The sequence below is a fragment of the Dipodomys merriami genome, unplaced genomic scaffold (genome assembly GCF_024711535.1).
Source record: "Dipodomys merriami isolate MVZ:Mamm:240054 unplaced genomic scaffold, mDipMer1.0.p SCAF_128, whole genome shotgun sequence".
NCBI classification, from domain to species: domain Eukaryota; kingdom Metazoa; phylum Chordata; class Mammalia; order Rodentia; family Heteromyidae; genus Dipodomys; species Dipodomys merriami.
This window is the reverse complement of record NW_027202582.1, coordinates 658,511-679,448: the sequence shown is the minus strand read 5'-3', so window position 1 is coordinate 679,448 and position 20,938 is coordinate 658,511. Positions and strand designations below refer to the sequence as shown.

General features: G+C 50.3%; 1 protein-coding gene across 5 annotated transcripts; it reads right to left on the bottom strand.

The window, feature by feature from the left end:
- Positions 1-2,234: 2,234 nt before the first annotated feature.
- On the bottom strand, positions 2,235-19,878 carry Spindoc (spindlin interactor and repressor of chromatin binding). Of its 5 annotated transcripts, none has more exons than XM_070017855.1 (7): positions 19,567-19,878; positions 13,256-13,585; positions 13,033-13,179; positions 12,752-12,883; positions 12,448-12,648; positions 10,621-10,728; positions 2,235-3,001 (listed from the first exon to the last, which is right to left on the bottom strand). In XM_070017855.1, exons 1-7 carry the CDS (start codon positions 19,691-19,693, stop codon positions 2,790-2,792), a joined length of 1,257 nt encoding a protein of 418 aa, XP_069873956.1. In that variant the 5' UTR covers positions 19,694-19,878; the 3' UTR covers positions 2,235-2,789. The 5 variants fall into 5 exon arrangements, with proteins under 5 accessions (XP_069873956.1, XP_069873957.1, XP_069873958.1 ...); XM_070017856.1 differs by having other exon boundaries at positions 12,448-12,633; XM_070017857.1 differs by lacking the exon at positions 10,621-10,728.
- Positions 19,879-20,938: the final 1,060 nt, after the last annotated feature.

Genomic DNA, 20,938 nt, shown 5'->3' with positions numbered 1-20,938 from the left:
CTAGACATGCTGTTTGACTTGAATAACTGGTGAATTTTGTGTTCAAAATTGAGGGCAGAAACATTTTTTTTTTTTTTTGTCGGTCGTGGGGCTTGAACTCTGGGCCTGGGCGCTGTCCCTCAAGGCTAGCGCTCTACCACTTGAGCTACAGCGCCACTTCCGGTTTTCTGGTGGTTTATTGGAGATAGGAGTCTCACGGTCTTTCCTGCCCGGGCTGGCTTTGAACCACGATCCTCAGATCTCAGCCTCCTGAGTAGCTAGGATTACAGGCGTGAGCCACCAGCGCCCGGCTCGAGGGCAGAAACATTTTTACTTTTTAGGTATCCATAAAGCTCTCCCTGACTTGTTTTTTTGCCAGTTGTGGGTGCTTGAACTGGGCCTGTCCCTCAGCTCTTCAGCTCAAGGCTAGTGCTCTACCACTTGAGCAACAGCAGTACTTCCGGCTTTATGTGCTTAATGTGGTGCTTAGGGCCTCGTGCATGAAAGGCAAGAACTCTACCACTGAGCCACCTTCCCAGCCCTTCTCCCTGACTTTTAACCCCAAGGACAGTGTGACAAGGGCGGAGGTGGCAGGGACAGAGGAGTTGGGCTGTGCTGGGGTTGGGATTCAAGACAGCAGAAAACTTTTCCCCACCACCATACTCGTCATGGCTGGGGGCTGGGAATGTGGCTTAGTGGTAAAGTTGCTTGCCTAGTATATGTGAAGCCCTGGGTTCAATTCCTCAGCACCACATAAATAGAAAAAGCCGAAGTGGTGCTGTGGCTCAAGTGGTAGAGTACTAGCCTTGAGCAAAAGTAGCTCAGGGACAGTGCCCAGGCCCTGAGTTCAAGCCCCTGGCCTGGTTTAAAAAAAACAAAAAAACAAAAAAACAACCATATTCCTGGGATCACTGTGCACAAGGAAAATGTCACACAGGAAGGAATACACACAAGTGGATAGTTGACATTTATTGAACACTATGTGCCGGGCCCTAGAGAAATGGAATCAATGCAGGTTGGTCTCTGCCCCAAAGGAGCTCACAGACTAGAAGGCTAAGCAATAATCACCCCACAGCAGCAAAGGTGCATATGGAATCACAACTTCACAACCAAGTCTTATGTATTTTCCCAAGTGTATAAACTCTCAGCAACACAACCATGCTGTCTTAAAAGTCATACCACTGAAAGGACAGAGAAGAAGCCACTATGATTAAGCTTGTGCCATCAGAGCCAGATTTTCAACATTATTTATCCTTCAGATTAGGCACACCTTAGGTTAGCTGATGTGCAGTGGTGGAGGCCTAAAAGGTTCATGGCCCCATCCTGCAGTGGTTGAACCATCCTAGACTCAAGACACCTGCACAATGTTTCTTCTCCACCCCCCCCCCCCACCTCTTTCTAGCCTCCCCTGGACGAGGTCCCCATATAATCAGTTCCTTCTCCAGAGCTTGTTGGATGGGGTGAACGGACGATGTCCCAAAAGCCCACCAAGCTATAAGACTCTCTCACACCTGGCCTGGCCAGCCCACAGCATATCCTCACCCTTCCCGACAGAGCTGAACTTCCAGTTGGAAGTGGTAATCTATCCTCAGCTTGTCCTTACCTCTCCCTACATGCCCCTGACCTCTTAGGAGCAGTGGGTGCTCAAACCTATGCCGGCCGGGCTGGGGAGGGGATGGACAGACCCCAGAAGCAGCCTGGGGTGGGTTAGGTCAAGACATGCATCTGTGAGATTTGAGGTGGGCCATCTCCTGATCTTGATCCCAAGGTCAAGGCAATATGGGCAGAAGACAAAGCATGGCTGAAGGTTAGGCTGAGGAAAGGGTGGGAGTGGAGTATGCCACAGAGGGTGCAGGCTGGAGGACTGCCTAGGCCCACGTGCTACTTCCCCAGCACCGGGTAAGAGGGGCTTGCAGGAAGGCCAGGATGATTCCACTTGAGAAATTCCCCAACTCTGTGCTCCGTGGATGCGTGCTCCTGACCCACTATGGTCTACTGAAGCCTAGTGAACAAATTAGCCACACAACAGTGTGTTTCTGATCTCCTTTCCAGAGTGGGTTAAAGGAGGGAAGCCACTCTTCCCTAAGTAACTGACAAGTCAAGACAGGCCCAGGGGTAAAGCAAATCTTGCCCTGGCGTTGCTCACTGCTCCACCCCCGGGACAGGCGGCCTCTGCCCAGCACTGTCTTCCAGCCCTCATGGCGCTCACGTTGGCCCCAGGAGGTCCTTGTCCCCAAAGATGGCCCAGACTGAACTCTTAATAAAAAAAAATAATTTATTGTCAACAAAGGCAATATATACAACAGGACAACAGGTGAAAGGAAGAATGGGTGAATGGATGACTTTTCAGGGACAGAGTGGGAAGAGGTAATGGAGGCTTCCTGGTGGAGAAGCCTGAACAAGTTGGGGAGAAGGTGTCCCCCGAGGTAGTGGGACTCAGTTCAAACCCCGCTGTGACCACCTCTGCGTAAGGCACTGCGCCAGGGGAGAATGGTAGGGGGCTAAACATGGGTGGGAGGAGGTGGAGGGGTCACAAATGATTGGGATGGGTGTTCTCCACAGGCCCAATGCCCCAGCTCACAATAGCGCCAGCCACCACTGCCTACCTCGGGAGCCTGGCCTCAGACCCCGCGAAGGGCCCACACCTACCAGTACCCCAAAGTGATGGAGATGATGCTGCCCGCCTGCCCCTCCACCCTGCCTGATATTTGGTGTTAAAATTCTCTATCAGGTGGCTGAGATGATAGCTGAGTGGTAGGCCAAAGGGAGATGCTGCCTTTCTTCCCTCTGCCCCCCAGGAAAGCAAGAACTTACTCCCCACTTTCCGCTTCTGGCTGTCCCCGCACAGTGGCACTGGATTCTGAGAGAACTGTGGGCCAGTCTGAGCTGTCACCTGCTCCCACCCCCTTGGTGCCCTGGGGGTGCTTGGACCAGTCTTGCAAGAGGCTGACAGCTGGGGGCTCCTCCATCCGCACTCGGATAACCTGGAGATCCAGTGTCCCTCGAAGCCCCGGAGGGGGAGCTAGGCAGGGACAGAACAGAAAGTAAGAGGAAGGCCCTCCAGAGCCGGGAAATGTTCCTAACAGCTGTTTAACCATCCTCCCAGTGCCTATGTGAGCAGAAGCAGAGGGCATTGGGAGGTAGCAAGCTTGACTGGCATAAAGTGTTACCCTCTCAAGCAGGCCAGGCACTGCCATGAAGGCTTCCTCCTGCTTAGTGATATACATCACCTCTTCAACTCCTACCGCCAGCTGACTCCATCTCATATAAATCCCACTGAGACACCTGGCCCCAGGACTGACTAGGAGTTAAGGTGGCAATATAGGATGTTGCTTTGTCCCCACAGAGCTGTGTGTGCAGAGACAGAACCCTGGAGAGCATAGCAGCTTTGCAGCTTGAGCTGGGTTCTACAGCTACCTTTCAGGATCAGGGGAAGCTACTCAAAATGGCAACATGGGGCTTCCAGATAGCGAGGGCAGAATGTTGTGGTTACCGTGTAGCTACCATGTCTTCTGTGACATGGGCCCATTAAACCGGACTACGGGAGGCTCAACAGTAGAGCAAGCATAAGGTCCTGAGTTCACACCTCAGTTACCACAAATTTCATTACATTGGAAAGCAAAACCAGGAACATCAATGGGAACTGCATGGCCTATATTCAAATTCTTTGCAGTGTTGTTTTTCCATTATTTTTAGACACAATTATGAAAACACAGCAGAGAAAACAGGTACCATTTTGCCATATAGCTTGGAAGCATTTAAAATGACTCCTCAAGTTTAAAACCACTGGGTTGCACAACTGGGCCAGCTGTTTTGTGTTTGCATAATCTGGCTTGTGTTTCTGGTGAACTATAAGCCCCTTGGGGAAAGACAAAACCCTACTCATATGCTCATCAACTCAACAATAACTTAGGGCATGGGCAACTCCCATGTTCCCCATACTGTTCCACAGTTGCTAGGGACACAGCAGCAAGTGGAGCCAACCATGCTGACTTCTTGGGACTGACATGCTATTGAGAGCCAACTAAGAACAAAACCAGGCCAGGAGCCAGAGGCTCACGCCTGTATTCTTAGCTACTCAGGAGGCTGAGATCTGAGGCTTGTGGTTTGAAGATAACCTTGGTAGACAAGTCCATGAGACTCTTATCTCCAATAAACTACTCAGAAAAAGCTGTAAGTGTGCATTGGCTCAAGTAGTAGAATGCCCAGGCCCTGAGTTCAAGCCCCAGGACTAGCAAAAAAAAGGAAGGACTGATAAGTCAAAGATACTCATGTTATCCACAGGCAGGAGCAACACCACAGCACACATGACAAGGAGTGGGAGAGCCAGCAACTGCAGAGCAGAGATGTAGAGGGAGCTGAGAGGCGGCCATAGAGCTGGCGGGAGATAGAGGAAAGAGCAAATGCAGATGCTGCCAGATACCATAGAACAGCAAGGCAAGGCCAGCCCTGCCAGCAGGTCAGGCATGTGGGGAAGGACACCAGCCTTCACACTGACTGACTTTCGCCAAGTGAGAGCAGCAGTGTGAGGAGCCCAACAGTGACTGGTGTGTTTTAGTAAGAACACTGACTGCTTTCAGAGAACAGCTGGCAAAGCTCAAAGGACAGAGACTAGTTAGAAAGTTGCAGGTCCTGGGGCTGGGAAGGTAGCTCAGTGGTAGAGTGTTTGCCTTGCATGCATAAGGCCCTGGGTTCAATTCCTCAGCACCACATAAGCAGAAAAAGCCGGAAGTAGCGCTGTGATTCATGTGGTAGGATGCTAGCCTTGAGCTGAAGAGCTGAGGGACAGCACCCAGGCCCAGAGTTCAGGCCCCACCTCTGACCAAAAAAAAAAAAAAAGTTGCAGGTAGCAAGCATGGGGAGTGGCAATGAAGGAGGTAGGAGGTAACTCTGTGCTCTACCACTTGAAAGCCATGCCCTCACCCTTTTTGTTTTATTTTCCAGATGTAATAAGAGCTTATTAAGCCTCACTGCCCTAGAGTCTACCCTTAGCTTCTATAACTCCATTTTGCTTTTATGACTCCTTAAAAGATAGGACTGCACTCCTAGCCGTGAGACTGGTTCCTTATGGTTTAACATTTAAAATATATATATATATTTTTTTTTTGGGGTCCGGTCGTGGGGCCTGGACTCTGGGCATGGGCGCTGGCCCTCAGCTCTTCAGCTCAAGGCTAGTGCTCTACCACTTGAGCCACAGCACCACTTCCGGCTTTTTTCTTTTTGCTTATGTGGTGCTGAGGAATCGAACTCAGGGCCTCAGGCATGCAAGGCAAGCACTCTACCACTGAGCCACCTTCCCAGCCCCAACATTAAAAAGTATGTCCACTGTTCCGTTTATGTTCCTGGCTTCTCTTAACTTCCCATTTGGCTTGGACCTGCCGGGAAGAACTATTAGGAACTTTCCTCCCCTGAGCAAACAAGGATGTAAATTTATGTGTCCTGAAAGGGGGCTCAGGACTGCATTTTGGGGCACACGAATGCACAATGTAGGCACTGGCCAGCTAATAAAGACTTTTTATCAACTACTGTGTGTGTGGTTGATATCTCCTGGTAGTTTACTTCATAACACAGATACTTTTTGTCCAGGGCCAGTACATTTTCTGTTCTCCAAACTCTCCTTGTCAAGGTGCATACCACCACACTTAGCTTACAGGCCTGAGTCAACTACACCCAACTCTAAACTCTGAACCTCTTTTAGAAGCTTACTGATATGGGACTGGAGAAGCAGGACAACTTTGGAGTTTGACCAGAGCAAATGGAAAGATGGGGCTGCCAGTTTCCTAGGAAAGGGTAACTGGAATAAGTGGTAGAGACTAATTAATGCCAGACTAGTCCTCTACCACTTGAGCCACAGCAGCACTTCCAGCTTTTTCTATTTATGTGGTGCTAAGGAATTGAACACAGGGCTTTGTGCATGCTAGGCAAGCACTCTACAACTAAACCACATTCCCAGCCCTGGATGTTGATCTTTTAGTCAATCCAAAAAAAAAAGAGAAACAGAAGTGCCAGGTGGTGGCACATGTTTATAATCCTAGTACTTTGGAGGCCTAGTTGAGGCCAGCCCAGAGTCTCATTGTGAGTGTGTGTGTGTGTGTGTGTGTGTGTAAGTTGTGAGGGAAGGGGCCCCTGCAGTGTGCAGTGCACATGCACACCAGGGAGAGAAAAAGGAACACATGGAACAGCCAGGGAAACAAAGTTGTTGCTAGGAGGAAAGCACGAGCGACAGGTCTACTCCCTGGTGCTGCCACAGCAAGAATGAAAGACCAATCAATGGATTGGGGATGTGGCTCAAGTGGTAGGCTCAAGCTAGGTCTTAAATTCATTCCCCAGTACTGCAAAAGAAAAAAAGAGAAAAGAAGAAAAGAAAGGAAGGGAAGGACATAAGAACTGACCACTGGGTTTAATTTTGAAGAAGTCAGTGAATCCTAACAAAAAACAATTTCAGGCTGGACTGTGGCAGATAAAACTAAGTGATTCAAGTGGAGTCCACAAAGAGATGACAGGCAGTCAGTAAAGAAAAGGCCTTCAGGATCCAAAGATGCACTGACAGTGGAAAGAATAAGAGGTTAAGAAAAGACAAATTACAGCTCTGTGCAGGTTGATGGGGAAGATCTGAAGAAGACAGGGCAACAGAGGAGAGACCCCATTGGCCCTAGACCTGGGGAAAAGGGCTAGCCTTGGCTGAGGGCAGCTCAGTCCTGTGCCAGAAGAAATGGAGACAGTGGCAGGGAAGGGGGGAAGGAATGGCTGCACACAGCTTGCAGATGGGCTTAGTGGAAAGAGAGACATAGCTTAGTAAGCAAGTGCCCTAGATGAGGTAATTAACCTGCCTTAGGTCTGCTGCTTGGCAACCTTGGACTGAGATCCCTCCTACTTATACCTCTCATATAGATGGGATTACAAGTCAGTACCACTATACCTGAGCTTGTTGGCCAAGATGGGCTTTTTTTCCTGCCAGGGTTTGCCTATACTTCACTTCCTAACCAAGAGGATGGGATTACAAGTGGGCACTACCACACCCAGCTTTTTTTTCTTCCCTAGTGCTAGGGATCAAATTTAGAACTTCATATATATGCTAGGCAAGTGGTCTACCACTGTCTAGTCCCCATATACCCCTTGTTTTATTGTTTGTCAGTTGTGGGGCTTGAACTCGGCCTTCCCTGAGCTTTTTTGCTCAAGGCTAATACTGTACCATTTTGAGCCACACCACACTTTGTTTTCTGGTGGTAAATTGAACATGAGACTTTTCTGCCTGGGCTAGCTTTGAACCCCATGGTCCTCTGATCTCAGCTTCCTGAGTAGTTAGGCTTACAGGCCTGAGCCACTGGCTCCTGGCCATACCCCTTGTTTTTTTTTTTTTTTTTTTTTATTTTTTTTTTTGGTCCGGTCGTGGGGCCTGAACTCTGGGCCTGGGCACTGTCCCTCAGCTCTTCAGCTCAAGGCTAGCACTCTACCACTTGAGCCACAGCGCCACTTCCGGCTTTTTTCTTTTTGCTTATGTGGGGCTGAGGAATCGAACCCAGGGCCTCGAGCATGCAAGGTAAGCGCTCTACCACTGAGCCACCTTCCCAGCCCCCATACCCCTTGTTTTTTAAGCCAGGTACTTGGTTATACTGCCCAGGTTGGCCTGTACTCTTAAGCTCAAGTAATCCATATGCCCCAGTCTCCAGAGTTACTGGGTCATTGGGGACCCCCACACCTGACATAGTTTCCCCTCCTGGAGAACAGAATCATAATACTTTCTATAGCTTATTTTTAGGAGATAGCATGCCAGGGAAGTTCAATATGTAGTAAGCGCTGGAGAGGCGGGGAGCTGGGAATGTGGCTTAGTGGTAGAGTGCTTGCATCTCATACATGCAGCCCTGTGTTTGACTCTTCAGTACCACATAAACAGAAAAAAGCCAGATGTGGCACTGTGGCTCAAGTGGTGGCACACTTGAGTAAAAAGAAGCCCAGGAACAGTGTCCAGGCCTTGAGTTCAAGCCTAAGGAGTAGCAAAAAAAAAAAAGAAAAAGAAAAAAAGAAAAAATAAAAAGTCCCTGGTTTCTCTTAGCTCTATGTTTTTTTTTTTGTGCCAGTCCTGGGGCTTGAACTCAGGGCCGGGGCACTGTCCCTGAGCTTCTTTTGCTCAAGGTTAGTACTTTAACCACTTAAGCCACAGCACCACTTCTTTCTGTTTATGTGATACTAAGGAATTGAACCCAGGGCTTCATGCAAGCTATACAAGCACTCTACCACTGAGCCACATTCCCACCCCTAGGGACTTCCTGAGTTACCATGGTCAAGTGTCAGTTCTTGCTGGAGGTGAGAAGGCAGATGTATGGGGTAGGGATTCAGAAGAGTGAAGCATGGGACATGGGCAGGAGAGCCCCATCCAGAGGTATAAAAAGCAAGCTGGGCTGGGTGCTAGTGTTTCACACTTATAATCCTAGCTACTCAGGAATCTAAGATCTGAGGATCATGGTTTGAAGCCAGCCTGGGCAGGAAAATCCATGAAACCCTAATTAATCAGCAAAAAGAAGCTAGAAGTGGAGCAGTAACTCAAGTGGTAGAACACTAGACTTGAGTCAAAAAGCAAAGGGATAGGGCTCAAGCAAGTTTAAGCCCCAATACTGGTTAAAAAAAAAGAGAAAGAAAAAAAGAAAACTGGGGGCTGGGAATGTGGCTTAGTAGAGTGCTTGCTTAGCATTCATGAAACCCTGGGTTCGATTCCTCAGTACCATATAAACAGAAAAAGTCAGAAGTGGCACTGTGGCTCAAGTGGTAGAAAGCTAACCTTGATCAAAAGAAGCTCAGGGACAGTGCCCAGGCAAAAAAGCAGCTCAGAGACAGTTCAAGTCCCAGGACTGGCACTCCCCTTGATCCCCCCGTCCCTCAAAAAGAAAGAAAACTGGGAGAAGTTACCTGTCTTTGGGACAGACTAAGCCCCTTTAGGCCCTGGCCTAAACACTCACCAGCCCTGCCCAAATGCCCTATCATTTCACACTCTCCCTTGGACTAATGCATCTGTGTGTGTATGTCTGTCTGTGTGCGCCCACAGATGCACTGTTCCTCTAGCAGAAGCTGCGGCCAACCTCTCCTCAGGGACTCTGGAAATGCCAACACTTGACCGACAAGCAAAGACAGGCATGGTCATCTGTCTGAGTTGTCCTTTTGCCAGGCACTGTTGTAGGTACTGAGGACATACCAGTGAGCAGAATACAGGGCCTGTGTGAGGCTACCAGTCCCATGGATGCCACACTTGCCCACTACACTCCTGCCAAGTTCAGGTTACAAGTCCCTGTGCCTCACTCAAGCATTCTGACTAAGCCCCCAGGTACTACTCAAACCAATGTCAGCACAACAAAAAAGCCTTCTCCCTCTGTGACTTACGAGTGGACCTTCCAGCTCACTTCTCTTCTGTCCTAGACACTGTATCTACAACTCCTCCTACAAAGGCCTTGGAAAACTCTAGAATCTTCCCAGACAGCCTCATATCCAGCTCCCTCAGCTTGGTTAACTTATCCATAGGAACCATTTCAACAACTAAAGCCTTTTTTTTTGGGGGGGGGGGGGAGAAGCCTGGTCCTGGGGCTTGAATTCAGGGCCAGGGCACTGTCCCTGAGCTTCTTTTGCTCAAGGCTAGCGCTCTACCACTTGAGCCACAGTGCCAATTCCAGCTTTCTCCCCCCCTCCCTTTTTTTTTTTTTTTTTTGGTCAGTCATGGGTGCTGAACTCTGGGCCTGGGCGCTGTCCCTTAACTCTTCAGCTCAAGGCTAGTGCTCTACTACTTGAGCCACAGCGCCACTTCCAGCTTTTTTCTGCTTATGTGGTGCTGAGGAATCGAACCCAGGGCCTCAGGCATGCAAGGCAAGCGCTCTACCACTGAGCCACCTTCCCAGCCCGTCCACTTCCAACTTTTTGAGTAATATATTGGCAATCAGTCTCATGGATTTTTCTGCCCAGGTTGGCTTTGAACCGTGTGTGATCCTCAGATCTCAGCCTCCTGAGTAACTAGGATTACAGGCATGAGCCAAGGGTGCCCAGCTCCAAAGCCATTTCTTTTATTTATTTTTTTGATCCGGTCCTAGGGTCTGAACTCTGGGCCTGGGCGCTGTCCTAGTGGTAGGCTAGCGCTCTACCACTTGAGCCATAGCACCACTTCCGGCTTTTTTTTTTTCTGCTTATGTGGTGCTGAGGAATCGTTTCTAAGCGCTAAAAAAATAAACTTTTTATTATTTTTTTTTAATGATAGGATCATTCCTCCCAATCTTTTAGAGAATGTCACCACATACACAAGCATACAGAAAAGAACCTTCTCTGGTTTGAGAAATCTGTCCAGGCTCTGGGTTCCTCCAGCATGGGGCCTCCCTACCACCAGTGAGTTAGCTCCCAACAGACTTGAGTTTTCTGGACCAAAGCCTGCCTTGTGCCTCTTATTCTCCACAACTTCCCTTGGGAGCAAGTGCCATGACCTTTGTCATTGTATTACTTAAGTGTACCATCTCCAAGCCCCACAAATCATGCTGTTGCCAACAACACACAGCTACCCTCCTCTGGCCCTCTCCTAACATTTGTAGGCTTATGGAGCCCCATCCCTCCACTGTACCCACTCACCCCAAACAAACTTAAACCTCAAGGATTCTCTGCTCCTCTACTCACCACCCCAGACAGGTAGAGTTTGGGCACAGGGCACCCTGGGACAGGAAACGAAGGCCCGCTTCAAGCATGAGACTGGAAGATCCATTACACAGTGGAGAGGCCAGCCATCTAGGAGATCCATGGGTGAGCGGAGACTCGGAAACACTCAAGTCCAAGTGGGCCAAGTGAACCCAGGGAGGCAGCATTGGAACGTGACTCAAGCTGAAACTTGAGACAGTTAGAACTGTGATCTACGTGAAGGGGTGAGGCCTGTCTTGAGAGGAGAAAAGGGGGCCTGTTTTGGTAAATAAGTAAACAAAAGCAAACACAAATACAGACACATGGAGCTTTGCGAAGAAGCAGAAGAAAGCAATCCAACTGTTAAGAGCCAATGCCAGTGAATCCTCAGAACCTGCAAATGTCTTATTATACAGCAAGGGGGAATTAAGTTGAACATATAATTAAGGTTGTTAATCAGCTGACTTAGAAGAAGAAATGGGCACTTGCCTAGCCTGTGCCAGACTCTGGGTTCTATGCTCCAAACTACAAAAATGGATAGATAAATAGATCTGCCTGGATTATTTGAAAATGTTCACTGTAAACACAAGGGTCCTTAAATGAGGAAGAAAGTTAGATGACTCAAAGATGGCATCTTGAGAACCTCTACTAGCCACTGCTGGCTTTGAGAATATGAAGAGGCCACAAACCAAGGAATACGGGAAGACTCCAAAAGTTAGGAAGGCAAGAAAACAGATTTTTCCCTACAGCTTCCAGAAATAAACACAGCCTGCCAATACCTTACGTTTAGCTTAGGGAGACTCATTTTGGTCTTCTGACTATAAAATAAATATGTGCTGTTTTAAGCCACTAAGTTTGTAGTAAGTTATTTCAGCAGCAAGTGGGAAACTCATACAGTGGACTCTGGGGAGGAATGAGCCATCTTTTTGAAACTCAGATTCTCCCTTTTCATATTAAGTTTTTGTTTTGTTGGGCTGGGAAGGTGGCTTAGTGGCAGAGCGCTTGCCTTACATGCCTGAGGCCCTGGGTTCGATTCCTCAGCACCACATAAGCAAAAAGAAAAAAGCCGGAAGTGGCACTGTGGCTCAAGTGGTAGAGCGCTAGCTTTGAGTTGAAGATCTGAGGGACAGCGCCCAGGCCCAGAGTTCAGGCCCCATGACTGGACCCAAAAAAAGAAGTTTTTGTTTTGTTTTGTTTTTGAGATAAGGTCTCACTAAACTCATTCACAATCCCTCCATTTTAGCTTCTTGAGTGCTAGGATTATAGACTGTGCCACCATGCCTGCCTTTACAAAGCATTTTTGTGAGGCCCAAATGAACTGTACAGAAGCTTCTTAAAATCAGTGGACAGATGCAAACACAAGCACTTGCCATCATAGAACTGGTATCTCTAGGGAGTATCTATGTGGTCTTCTTACCTATTTCTTCCATACCTTATGGTTTCTGAAACAGGTCTCACTACTTAGCCCAGGCTAGCCTTGTACTCTTAATCATCTTGCCTCTCAGCCTCCCAAGTACTGTGATTACAGACACATACATCTAGTTTAACATTTGTGGGAATTGCCAAACACCCCATCTGGGCTGCTTCTGCACCATGGTGAAGGTAAGGTGGGTTCCTTTTGGGCTCCAGCTGGAGAGGGCTTTATGAGTACAACTGGAGGTCAAGGCTTTTCAGGAGATGCCCAACCTAATGACCATCTCCAGAGAAGTCCTGAGAACACTGGGAAATGCTCAGTTGTTTAGCCTAGGCTGTACTACAGAGCAACTTCAGAGGTTGGAACCCAGGATACTGCCTGCCCTCCTCCCTTATGGTCCCCTCAGAAGGGCTCACCTGAAGAGGGGCTTACTGCCTGGGGTAGGCCTTCTCCTGCTGCCTGGCCCTCTTTAGGACAGTCCTTGTTGTCTGTGGCTCTAAGCTGGGTATGAGAAAAGAGCTGGAGGACGAAGCCAGGAGGGAAGGTGCCATCAGTGAAGTGGCGGACCTCGGCTGGTGCTGCGAATGCCTCAGCTGGTGAGTCTGGGGATGGAGGGTCTGGGATGGAGGACAGCAAGAATGGTCAGCTTTTACCCCCAGAGAGCTGCAGATGCCCCCTGCCTGGCCATGCCTACACTATGTGGCCAGGGCCAACACTTACCTGGGTCAGGATCCAAGTTTTTGGTCACTGGCCTTCCTCTCTTCTTTCTCACAGGCTCTTCCCCAGAGGGTTCCTTCCATCTCTGAGTGCGGGACTTCTTATTATTATTTCCTGGCTCTGTAGCAGGGGCAGCTGCAAAATAAAAGATGAGGCCACCATGCCTGAACCCCACAGCCTCAGGCTCCTAACAACACCTTCCTGCCCCAGCCTAGATCATAGGGCTTGTGCTTCACCCCTCACCCCCGCCCACACCACCTTCCCAAGGTCCCCTGTTGACTGACCAAGCAGCTCAAGGGGGCGGAGTCCTCTAGGCCGGCTCCTTTTAGGGAGAGGGTTGTCCTCGGAGTCCAGGAGGACCACGATCTCTGCTGGCATCCTGGCAGTGTTCGGGTTGGAGTCTGGATCTGGCTGGACATCCTGGCCTGATTCTGAAGGGGCAAAGGCCCACTGAGCTCCCAGGGCTCCCACGGGCCCTGCTTCTCCCTCGGCCCCCACCCTCCCTACCTGGGCTCGGTAGGGATGGCTGCTCAGCTTGGACATCTTGCAAAAGGGCCACTCCTTCACTCCAGGCCTCCAGGATGTTGTTCTTCTCAGAGCGGCTCAGATCTAGGGTGTGTGGATGCTGCTCCAGAATGTGCATGCGTGCTGTTTCGGCCGAGGGGAACCGGATCTCTGACCCACACACCATGCACAGTGTCCGCCCACCGCCTCCAGGGCTGTTTCCCACCAGGAACTCCTGTTCCCAAGACACTTGCTGCTTGGGCTCTTCACAGCCATCTCCACCTGCCTCCAAAAGGTTGGGCCGAGGTGGGGGGGTCTTCTCCTGTTGGGTTACTGAGAATGGAAGGAAAATGTCTGTAAAGATGCCCATGGCTGGAAATGATGCTTAGAACACATCTATGTGGGACAGGTGAGGGCCATGCAGTGTTCTTCCCACCAGATCTCACAAAGCTCCAGGCACGTGCACAAAGCCTAATATCTCTACACCTCTTATCAGTCCTGGGTCTTAGGCTCCATGTTTCCCAGGTTGCCAGTCTCTGGACATCTGCCCAAAACTCTTGACTACTTGGTGACATCATTCCTATGACATACTCCTCATGGTTGGCTGTAACTGTACTTGATTTTCGTGACACTAAATTTTATCATCTTCTGGTCCCCATGGGGGAGAAAAGATATTCTGTCAGTGGCTCACCTGCTGGTTCCTCTACATGTTGAAGAACAGGTCTTCAAAACACGCTCTGGCCCCCTCACAACTAGCCTTGACCAGTGCTCCCCGAGTATTTGCAGTGATGGCTTTGCCCCTACTGAACCATATGCCACCTGTTCTACCTGCTCTGTGTTCTTGAACTAGCACTGCACAGGTCAACCATGGTGGCATAAACCTGTAATTCTAGCCATTCTCCTGTATGAGAGGATCATTGTTCAAGACTAGCCTAGGAGCTGGGCAGGTGGCTCAATGGTAGAGCGCTTGCCTTGCATGGATGAGGCTCTGGGTTCGATTCCTCAGCACCACATAAGCAGAAAAAACCGGAAGTGGCGCTGTAGCTCAAGTGGTAGAGCACTAGCCTTGAGCTGAAGAGCTGAGGGACAGCGCCCAGGCCCAGAGTTTAGGCCCCACAATTGCTTCCCCCCCAACCCCCAAAAAAACTAGTCTGGGCAAAAGTTAGCAAGGTTATATAAAAGACAAGCTGGAGTTGGACTGGGGATGTAGCTCAGTGATAGAACCCTTGCCTAGCATGCATAAAGCCCTGCATTGTTCTCCAGCACCACCTCCCACCTGCAAAAAAAAAAAAGTTAAGCTAGAGCCAGGTACCAGTGGCTCACATGTGTAATCCTAGCTACTTAGGAGGCTAAGATCTGAGGCTCTCAGTTTGAAGCCAGACCTGGGTGGCAAAGTCCGTGAGACTTTTTTTTTTTTTTTGGTCGGTCGTGGGGCTTGAACTCTGGGCCTGGGCGCTGTCCCTCAGCTCTTCAGCTCAAGGCGAGCGCTCTACCACTTGAGCTACAGCGCCACTTCCGGTTTTCTGGTGGTTTATTGGAGACAGGAGTCTCACGGTCTTTCCTGCCAGGGCTGGCTTTGAACCGCGATCCTCAGATCTCAGCCTCCTGAGTAGCTAGGATTACAGGTGTGAGCCACCAGCGCCCGGCATGAGACTTTTTTTTTTTTGGGTCCGGTAGTGGGGCCTGAACTCTGGGCCTGGGCGCTGTCCCTCAGCTCTTCAGCTCAAGGTTAGTGCTCTACCACTTGAGCCACAGCGCCACTTCCAGCTTTTTTTTTTTCTGTTTATGTGGTGCTGCGGAATCAAACCCAGGGCCTCATGCATGCAAGGCAGGCGCTCTACCACTGAGCCACCTTCCCAGCCCTCCATGAGTATCTTATCTCCAACTAACCACCAAAAAGCTAGAAGAACTGTGGCTCAAGTTATAAAGCACTATCCTTGAGAGAAAAAGCTAAGGGACAGTATCAAGGCCCTGAGTTCAAGCTCCAGAATTGGGACTGCCTAAAGCTGGCCCGGTACTGCATAACTGTAGTTACAAAGCAGAGAAGGACCTTGGTCTAAGGCTAGTTCCAGATCCCACAATAACAAGATAAAAAGTTGAGGGCCGGGAATGTAGCTTAGTGATAGAGTACTTTTTTAGCATGCATGAAGCCCTGGGTTCAATTCTTCAGTACCACATAAACAGAAAAGGCCAGAAATGGCACTGTGGCTCAAGTGATAAGAGTGCTAGCCTTGAATAAAAGCAGCTCAGGGACAATGCCCAGGCTTCGTGAGTTCAAGCCCCAGGACTAGCATAAAAAAAGTTGGGTGCTGGTGGTTGACGCCTACAATCCTAGCTTCTCAAAAAGCTGAGATCTAAGGATCATGTTTCAAAAACAGCCCAGGTAGGAAATTCCATGAGACTCATCTTCAATTAACCAACAGAAACTGGAGAGAGACAAAAACAGCAAGAGAGAGAGAGAGAGACAGAGAGAGAGACAGAGAGAGAGACAGAGAGACAGAGACAGACAGAGAGACAGACAGTCAGTCAGAAGAGGGAAGGGGACAAAAAGGGAAGGGGAAGACAGAGAAGAGGAAGGGAAAGAGAGAAGCTCTGATGGGAGAGAAACCCTTTACAGCTCACCAAGTGTCTTAAGACCGATCTTAGCTGGATAGGTCACTGTTTCTGGCAAGGGTCTATGGTGGCTCTTTGACCTCTTACTTGCACCAGAAAGGATGAACAAACACAAGCTAACACCTAGGAGCTGTATCCAGAACAGACCTGAGCCTTGGCCTGGGCCAATCTAGGGCTCAGGTGAACTGTACTCACTTCCCATGAGACAGGACCCCTGACCTCTCAGTGGTCATCCATTCTTTCCCACCACTCCCTCAAACCAGCTCTCCTAAAGGTTACCAGTGAACCCAGCAGGAAGTTCCTCAGCCTGTCAGCTTTCCAGCTAGATTTTTAACTCCAGATATATACAGGGCACCAATCAAGCTTCTTTTTCTGCTTTTCCACTGCTGCTTCTCAGGCACCCTTGCAGGGTTCTCCCCACAGTGGGGTATGTGTGCAAACCCTGAGGGTTCAATTCAGGGTCTCGGTGCTGTCCCTGAGCTAATGCTCTACCACTTGAGCCACAGGTCCATGTCAGGTTTTATTGGTTTTTGTTTTGATAATTAGAGATCAGACTCTCGGGGACTTTCCTGCCTGGGAGGACTTTGAACTGTAATCCTCAGGATTCAGCCTCCTGAGTAGCTATGGGTTATAGGTGTGAGCCCCACCTTTTCACCTTCCCTCCAAAGCATGGCACCTTGTGTCCTCTGCACACTGCAAGCCGAAATTTAGTCTAAAATCTCCAACACCAACAGAGCTTACCAGTGATAAAGGACTGAATCAATCTCTACCCTCCCTTCCATCCAGGACTCCGGTCCTTGGACTTCTTGCTTGGCCTCTTCCCTCTGATTCTTACCTTTATTATTGCCTCTTAATGATGCTCATATATTTACACTTCCTACCAGAATGCTATATGGCCCAGACTGGCCTTCTTGTGATTCTGCCTCAGTCAAGATTATAGGTATACACCATCAAACTTGCTCGTAATTGGCATCTTGAATTTACCATTTTCAAAACTTAACTTCCAATATCCCAACTCTACATATACCCAGTCTCCTTCCTTCTCAATACAGGAAAGCATCCTTCAGTTGCTTAGGCCAAAAGCCTGAAATTCACCTTCTCACATACTTAAATTATCTACACTTGATCTTTTCTCTGCCTAAAAGGCTCTTCCCTCCAGCTATTTCCAGGGCTGGCTCTCTAACTTCCTCTATGTCTGTGGCTCACACCTGTAATCCTAGCTACTCAGGAGGCTGAGATCTGAGGATCATGGTTCAAAGCTAGCCCAGGCAGGAAAGCTGGAGACCCTTGTCTCCAATAAACTACTCAGAAAAAGCCAGAAGTGGCGCTGTGGCTCAAGAGGTAAAGCACTAGCCTTGAGCAAAAGAAACAGTGCTCAGCTCAGGCCCAGAGTTCAAGCCCCAGCACCAGCCAAAACAAAAAATAAAAAACTCATTACCTGACTTACACACTTTATTTTTTATTTTTTTGGGTCCGGTCGTGGGGCCTGAACTCTGGGCCTGGGTGCTGTCCCTCAGCTCTTCAGCTCAAGGCTAGCGCTCTACCACTTGAGCCACAGCGCCACTTCTGGCATTTTTCTTTTTGCTTATGTGGTGTTAAGGAATCAAACCCAGGGCCTCATGCATGCAAGGCAAGCGCTCTACCACTGAGCCACCTTCCCAGCCCAACTTACACACTTTAATAACAATAAAATTATATTTTTTTAAAAGTCACCTTTGCAGGGAGCTGGTAGCTCACACCTGTAAACTTAGCTACTCAGGAGGCTGAGATCTGAGGTTAGTGGTTCAAAGCCAGCCTGGGCAGTAAAGTCTATGATACTCTTATCTCCAATTAACCACCAGAAAACCACAAGTGGTGCTGTGGCTCAAAAGTGGTAGAGCATGGCTGGGAAGGTTGTAGAGTGTTTGCCTTGCATGCATGAGGCCCTGGGTTTGATTCCTCAGCACCACATAAGCAGAAAAAGCTGGAAGTGGCACTGTGGCTTAAGTGGTAGAATGCTAGCCTTGAGCTGAATTGCTGAGGGATAGTGCCCAGGCCCAGAGTTCAAGCCCCACAACCAACAACAAGTCACCTTATTGAAGAAGCTTCTCCTTTCTAACTACTCAATAGAAATTTCTTGTTCCTCCCCTTTCTTACCAAGCTATGTCGTGTGTGTGTGTGTGTGTGTGTGTGTGTGTGTGTGTGTGTGTGTGTGTGTGTGTGTGTGTGTGTGTGTGTGTGTGTGTGTGTGTGTGTGTGTGTGTGTGTGTGTGTGTGTGTGTGTGTGTGTGTGTGTGTGTGTGTTTGAGGTACTAGAGTTTGAATTCAAGGGCCTTTCATTTCCCTAGCCTGGTGCTATACTCACTTGAAACATTATCTCCAAGATTGCTTTCTGCTGGCTGTTTTGGAGATGGGAGTTTAAGGAATTTTTCTGCATGGACAGGCCTCTAGCCTCTATCCTCTATATCTTAGCCTTCCCAGTATCTAGAACTACAAGTGAAAGTCAGTAACACCTAGCTCAATATACTTGTTTACTTATCATTGCCATATATATATGTTCAAGGCAAGGTTTCACCAGACTTGTTTACTGGGTTGTTACCCTATAAACACTGGTTGATGAATAAACCTCTCTAGACTTCTGTTTCCTTCCTGTTAATGGGGATGAAGCCACCCTTACAGGGTTGTTGGGCAGATTAATGGAGATGGGTTAGTAATAACGGAGGATGGGCTAAATGCTAAATATTCTCAAAGAGAGACCCTTTCACTCCCCTGTTTATCACCTGCTTGTCTCCAATAAGGTTGAGAAATGGTGATACATCTAGGTTTGGGTGGAATTACAATGAATGGCTCACCCTATCGGAAAGAGGTATTGGACAATGAAGAAATATTTGCATTTTCATGAATATTAAGTCTTCCACAAAGGTGGCTCTTTTGTTTTCCAACGGTTTGCAAACCCCTGAAGACTAAACCAATTGGTAGAGGGAGAAGGGAGAGCGCGTGCTCCCAAATTGCCCCTCACCTCCCATTAGAGGCTTCTTGATGCCTTTTAGATGGCTGAGGGGGGGGGGCGGGGGGAGACCTAGCCAGCGCTTCTTTTTTCCTCCTACTAGGTGTTGGACGCAGTTCATTCATCGCACTTGCTGGAGAACCTGACACCTGTGGCTCCAACAAGGGAAGGCCTGGGGATGGGTGGGGGCGGGAAAGCCTAATTCTTGGAGGGGGTCTTAAAATTCTCCTTTTGGAGGTCGACCCGATACCTCCCTCCACCCTCTGAGTCGCTACCGCGCCCAGTCTCGGGCCTAGAGGCCTCGCCAGCCCCTCGGCCTAAGACACAGCCGGGCCCCGGCGTAGTCAAGGCAGAGCCCGCGTACAGTCGGCGCCCCTCCCGGGGATCCAGTCTCCGCGCTGGGCCCCGGCGAGGGGGCGCCAGGCACCGGAAGATCCGTTTAGCGTCGGGTGTGGATCGAAGTCTCCAGACCCGGGGCCGTGGTGGGGGAGGGGGACTCGGAGAGGCCGGAGATTCCAGACCCGGCGGGGGAGGAGCGCGCGCGCGCCGGGCCCGGACCGGAGGGGGAGGGGCCGCGGGCCGGGGCGCCAGGCCCGAGGGTGCCGGGAGGGGGGGGGCCTCCCGGGGGACCCAGCCCGCCAGGCCTCGGGGGTCCGAGCCTCCCCCCACTCCCACCCCGGCCGGGAAGCCAAAACGGGGTCCCCGCCATCCTCACCTCTGAGCATCGGCTCGGGGCGCGGTATGACCGCCACCACCACGGCCTCATCGTCGTCCTCCCCTTCCTCACACTTGAGTGTCACCTCAAAGCAGTCGAGCGCGGCGCCCTCCGCCCTCAGGGCCATGGCGCGGCCGGCCGGGGGCGACAACGGGGACCAGACTTCGGAAGAACGGCGCGCAAGGCCTCGTTCGGCTGGTGCAGCAAGCGGGCGGCTGCTCCCCACCAGACACCACGCCGGGCCCCGTAGCGCAGGCCCCGCCACGCGCCGCCCGCCCGCTCACTAGCTGGGCCAGCCACAGAACTCAGAGACCCGCGACCCCGGGCGGGGAGGACTCAATCCGGGGCCCCGGGCCCCACGGGCTCCCTTTTATAGAGGCTCATTGTCGGTGCCCGCCCGCCAGGCCCGCCCCCTGGTCCTGATTGACCAATCACGAGAGGCCCCACGCAAGCCCCGCCCCCGGGCACGCGGCGTTGTTAGAGTCTTGGAGACCGCGGGCGGCCGGGTGGCTGGCGTGGCGGGGAGGCCCCTGCTTCCCCCGGTGCGGGCCTCGGGATGGTGGGCCGACTCCACGGAGACAATGCCTTGCTGGGCATTGTTGCTGGTGCGCCGACAGCTAACCGGGGCTCCAGGATTTTTTTTTTCCCTCCCGTGCACGAGCCAGCCAGGAGGTGTCCCAAGGCGGGAAAGGCACTGTGGACCAGAGGAAAAGGACCTTAGCCCGGAAGCGCATTCCTTCTGATCTGGCGACTGTGACCTTGAGCAATTTGAATAGCTCATCTTTTCTTCCAAAATGCATTTCGGACCCTTCTGGCAAAGGAATGGAGAATGAAGAGGATGTGACCCAATGGATAGGACTTTGGTGGTGGTGGTGGTGGTGGTGGTACTGGAGTTTGAACTCAGGGCTTTACACTTGCTAGGCTGTCACCCTACCACTTGAGCCACACATCAGTCCAGCTTTTTGCAGAGTACTTTGGAGACAGTGTCTCCCAGACTTTTCTGTGTGGCCTGGTGTGGAAACCAAGATCCTCCCCAGCTCAATCTCCTGAGGAGCTAGGATTACAGGAGTGAGCCACCAGTGCCTGCCTATGTTTGTTTACTTATTTCTTTGTGTGTTGGCTTGAACCCAGGGCCTTACACTCCCACTTGGCTTTTTTGTTCAAGGCTGGCTGGGGCAACCTGGGCAGGAAAGTCAGTAAGACTGGGGCTGGGAAAGTGGCTCAGTGATAGAGCGCTTGCCTTGCATGCATGGGGCCCTGGGTTTGATTCCTCAGCACCACATAAACAGAAAAAGAAAAAGCCGGAAGTGGTGCTGTGGCTCAAGTGGTAGAGCGCTAGCCTTGAGCTGAAGAGCTGAGGGACAGCACCCAG

What these genes read in the sequence shown, in the direction of transcription:
- Spindoc (XM_070017855.1), bottom strand. Translation starts at nt 19,693, where the DNA reads ATGGCCCTGAGGGCGGAGGGCGCCGCGCTCGACTGCTTTGAGGTGACA. An exon ending in CCCCGAGCCGATGCTCAGAG is followed by an intron (nt 13,586 to 19,566) that starts GTGAGGATGGCG and finishes TTCCATTCTCAG; the next exon opens with TAACCCAACAGGAGAAGACC. An exon ending in AACTCTACCTGTCTGGGGTG is followed by an intron (nt 3,002 to 10,620) that starts GTGAGTAGAGGA and finishes GTCCCTGCCTAG; the next exon opens with CTCCCCCTCCGGGGCTTCGA.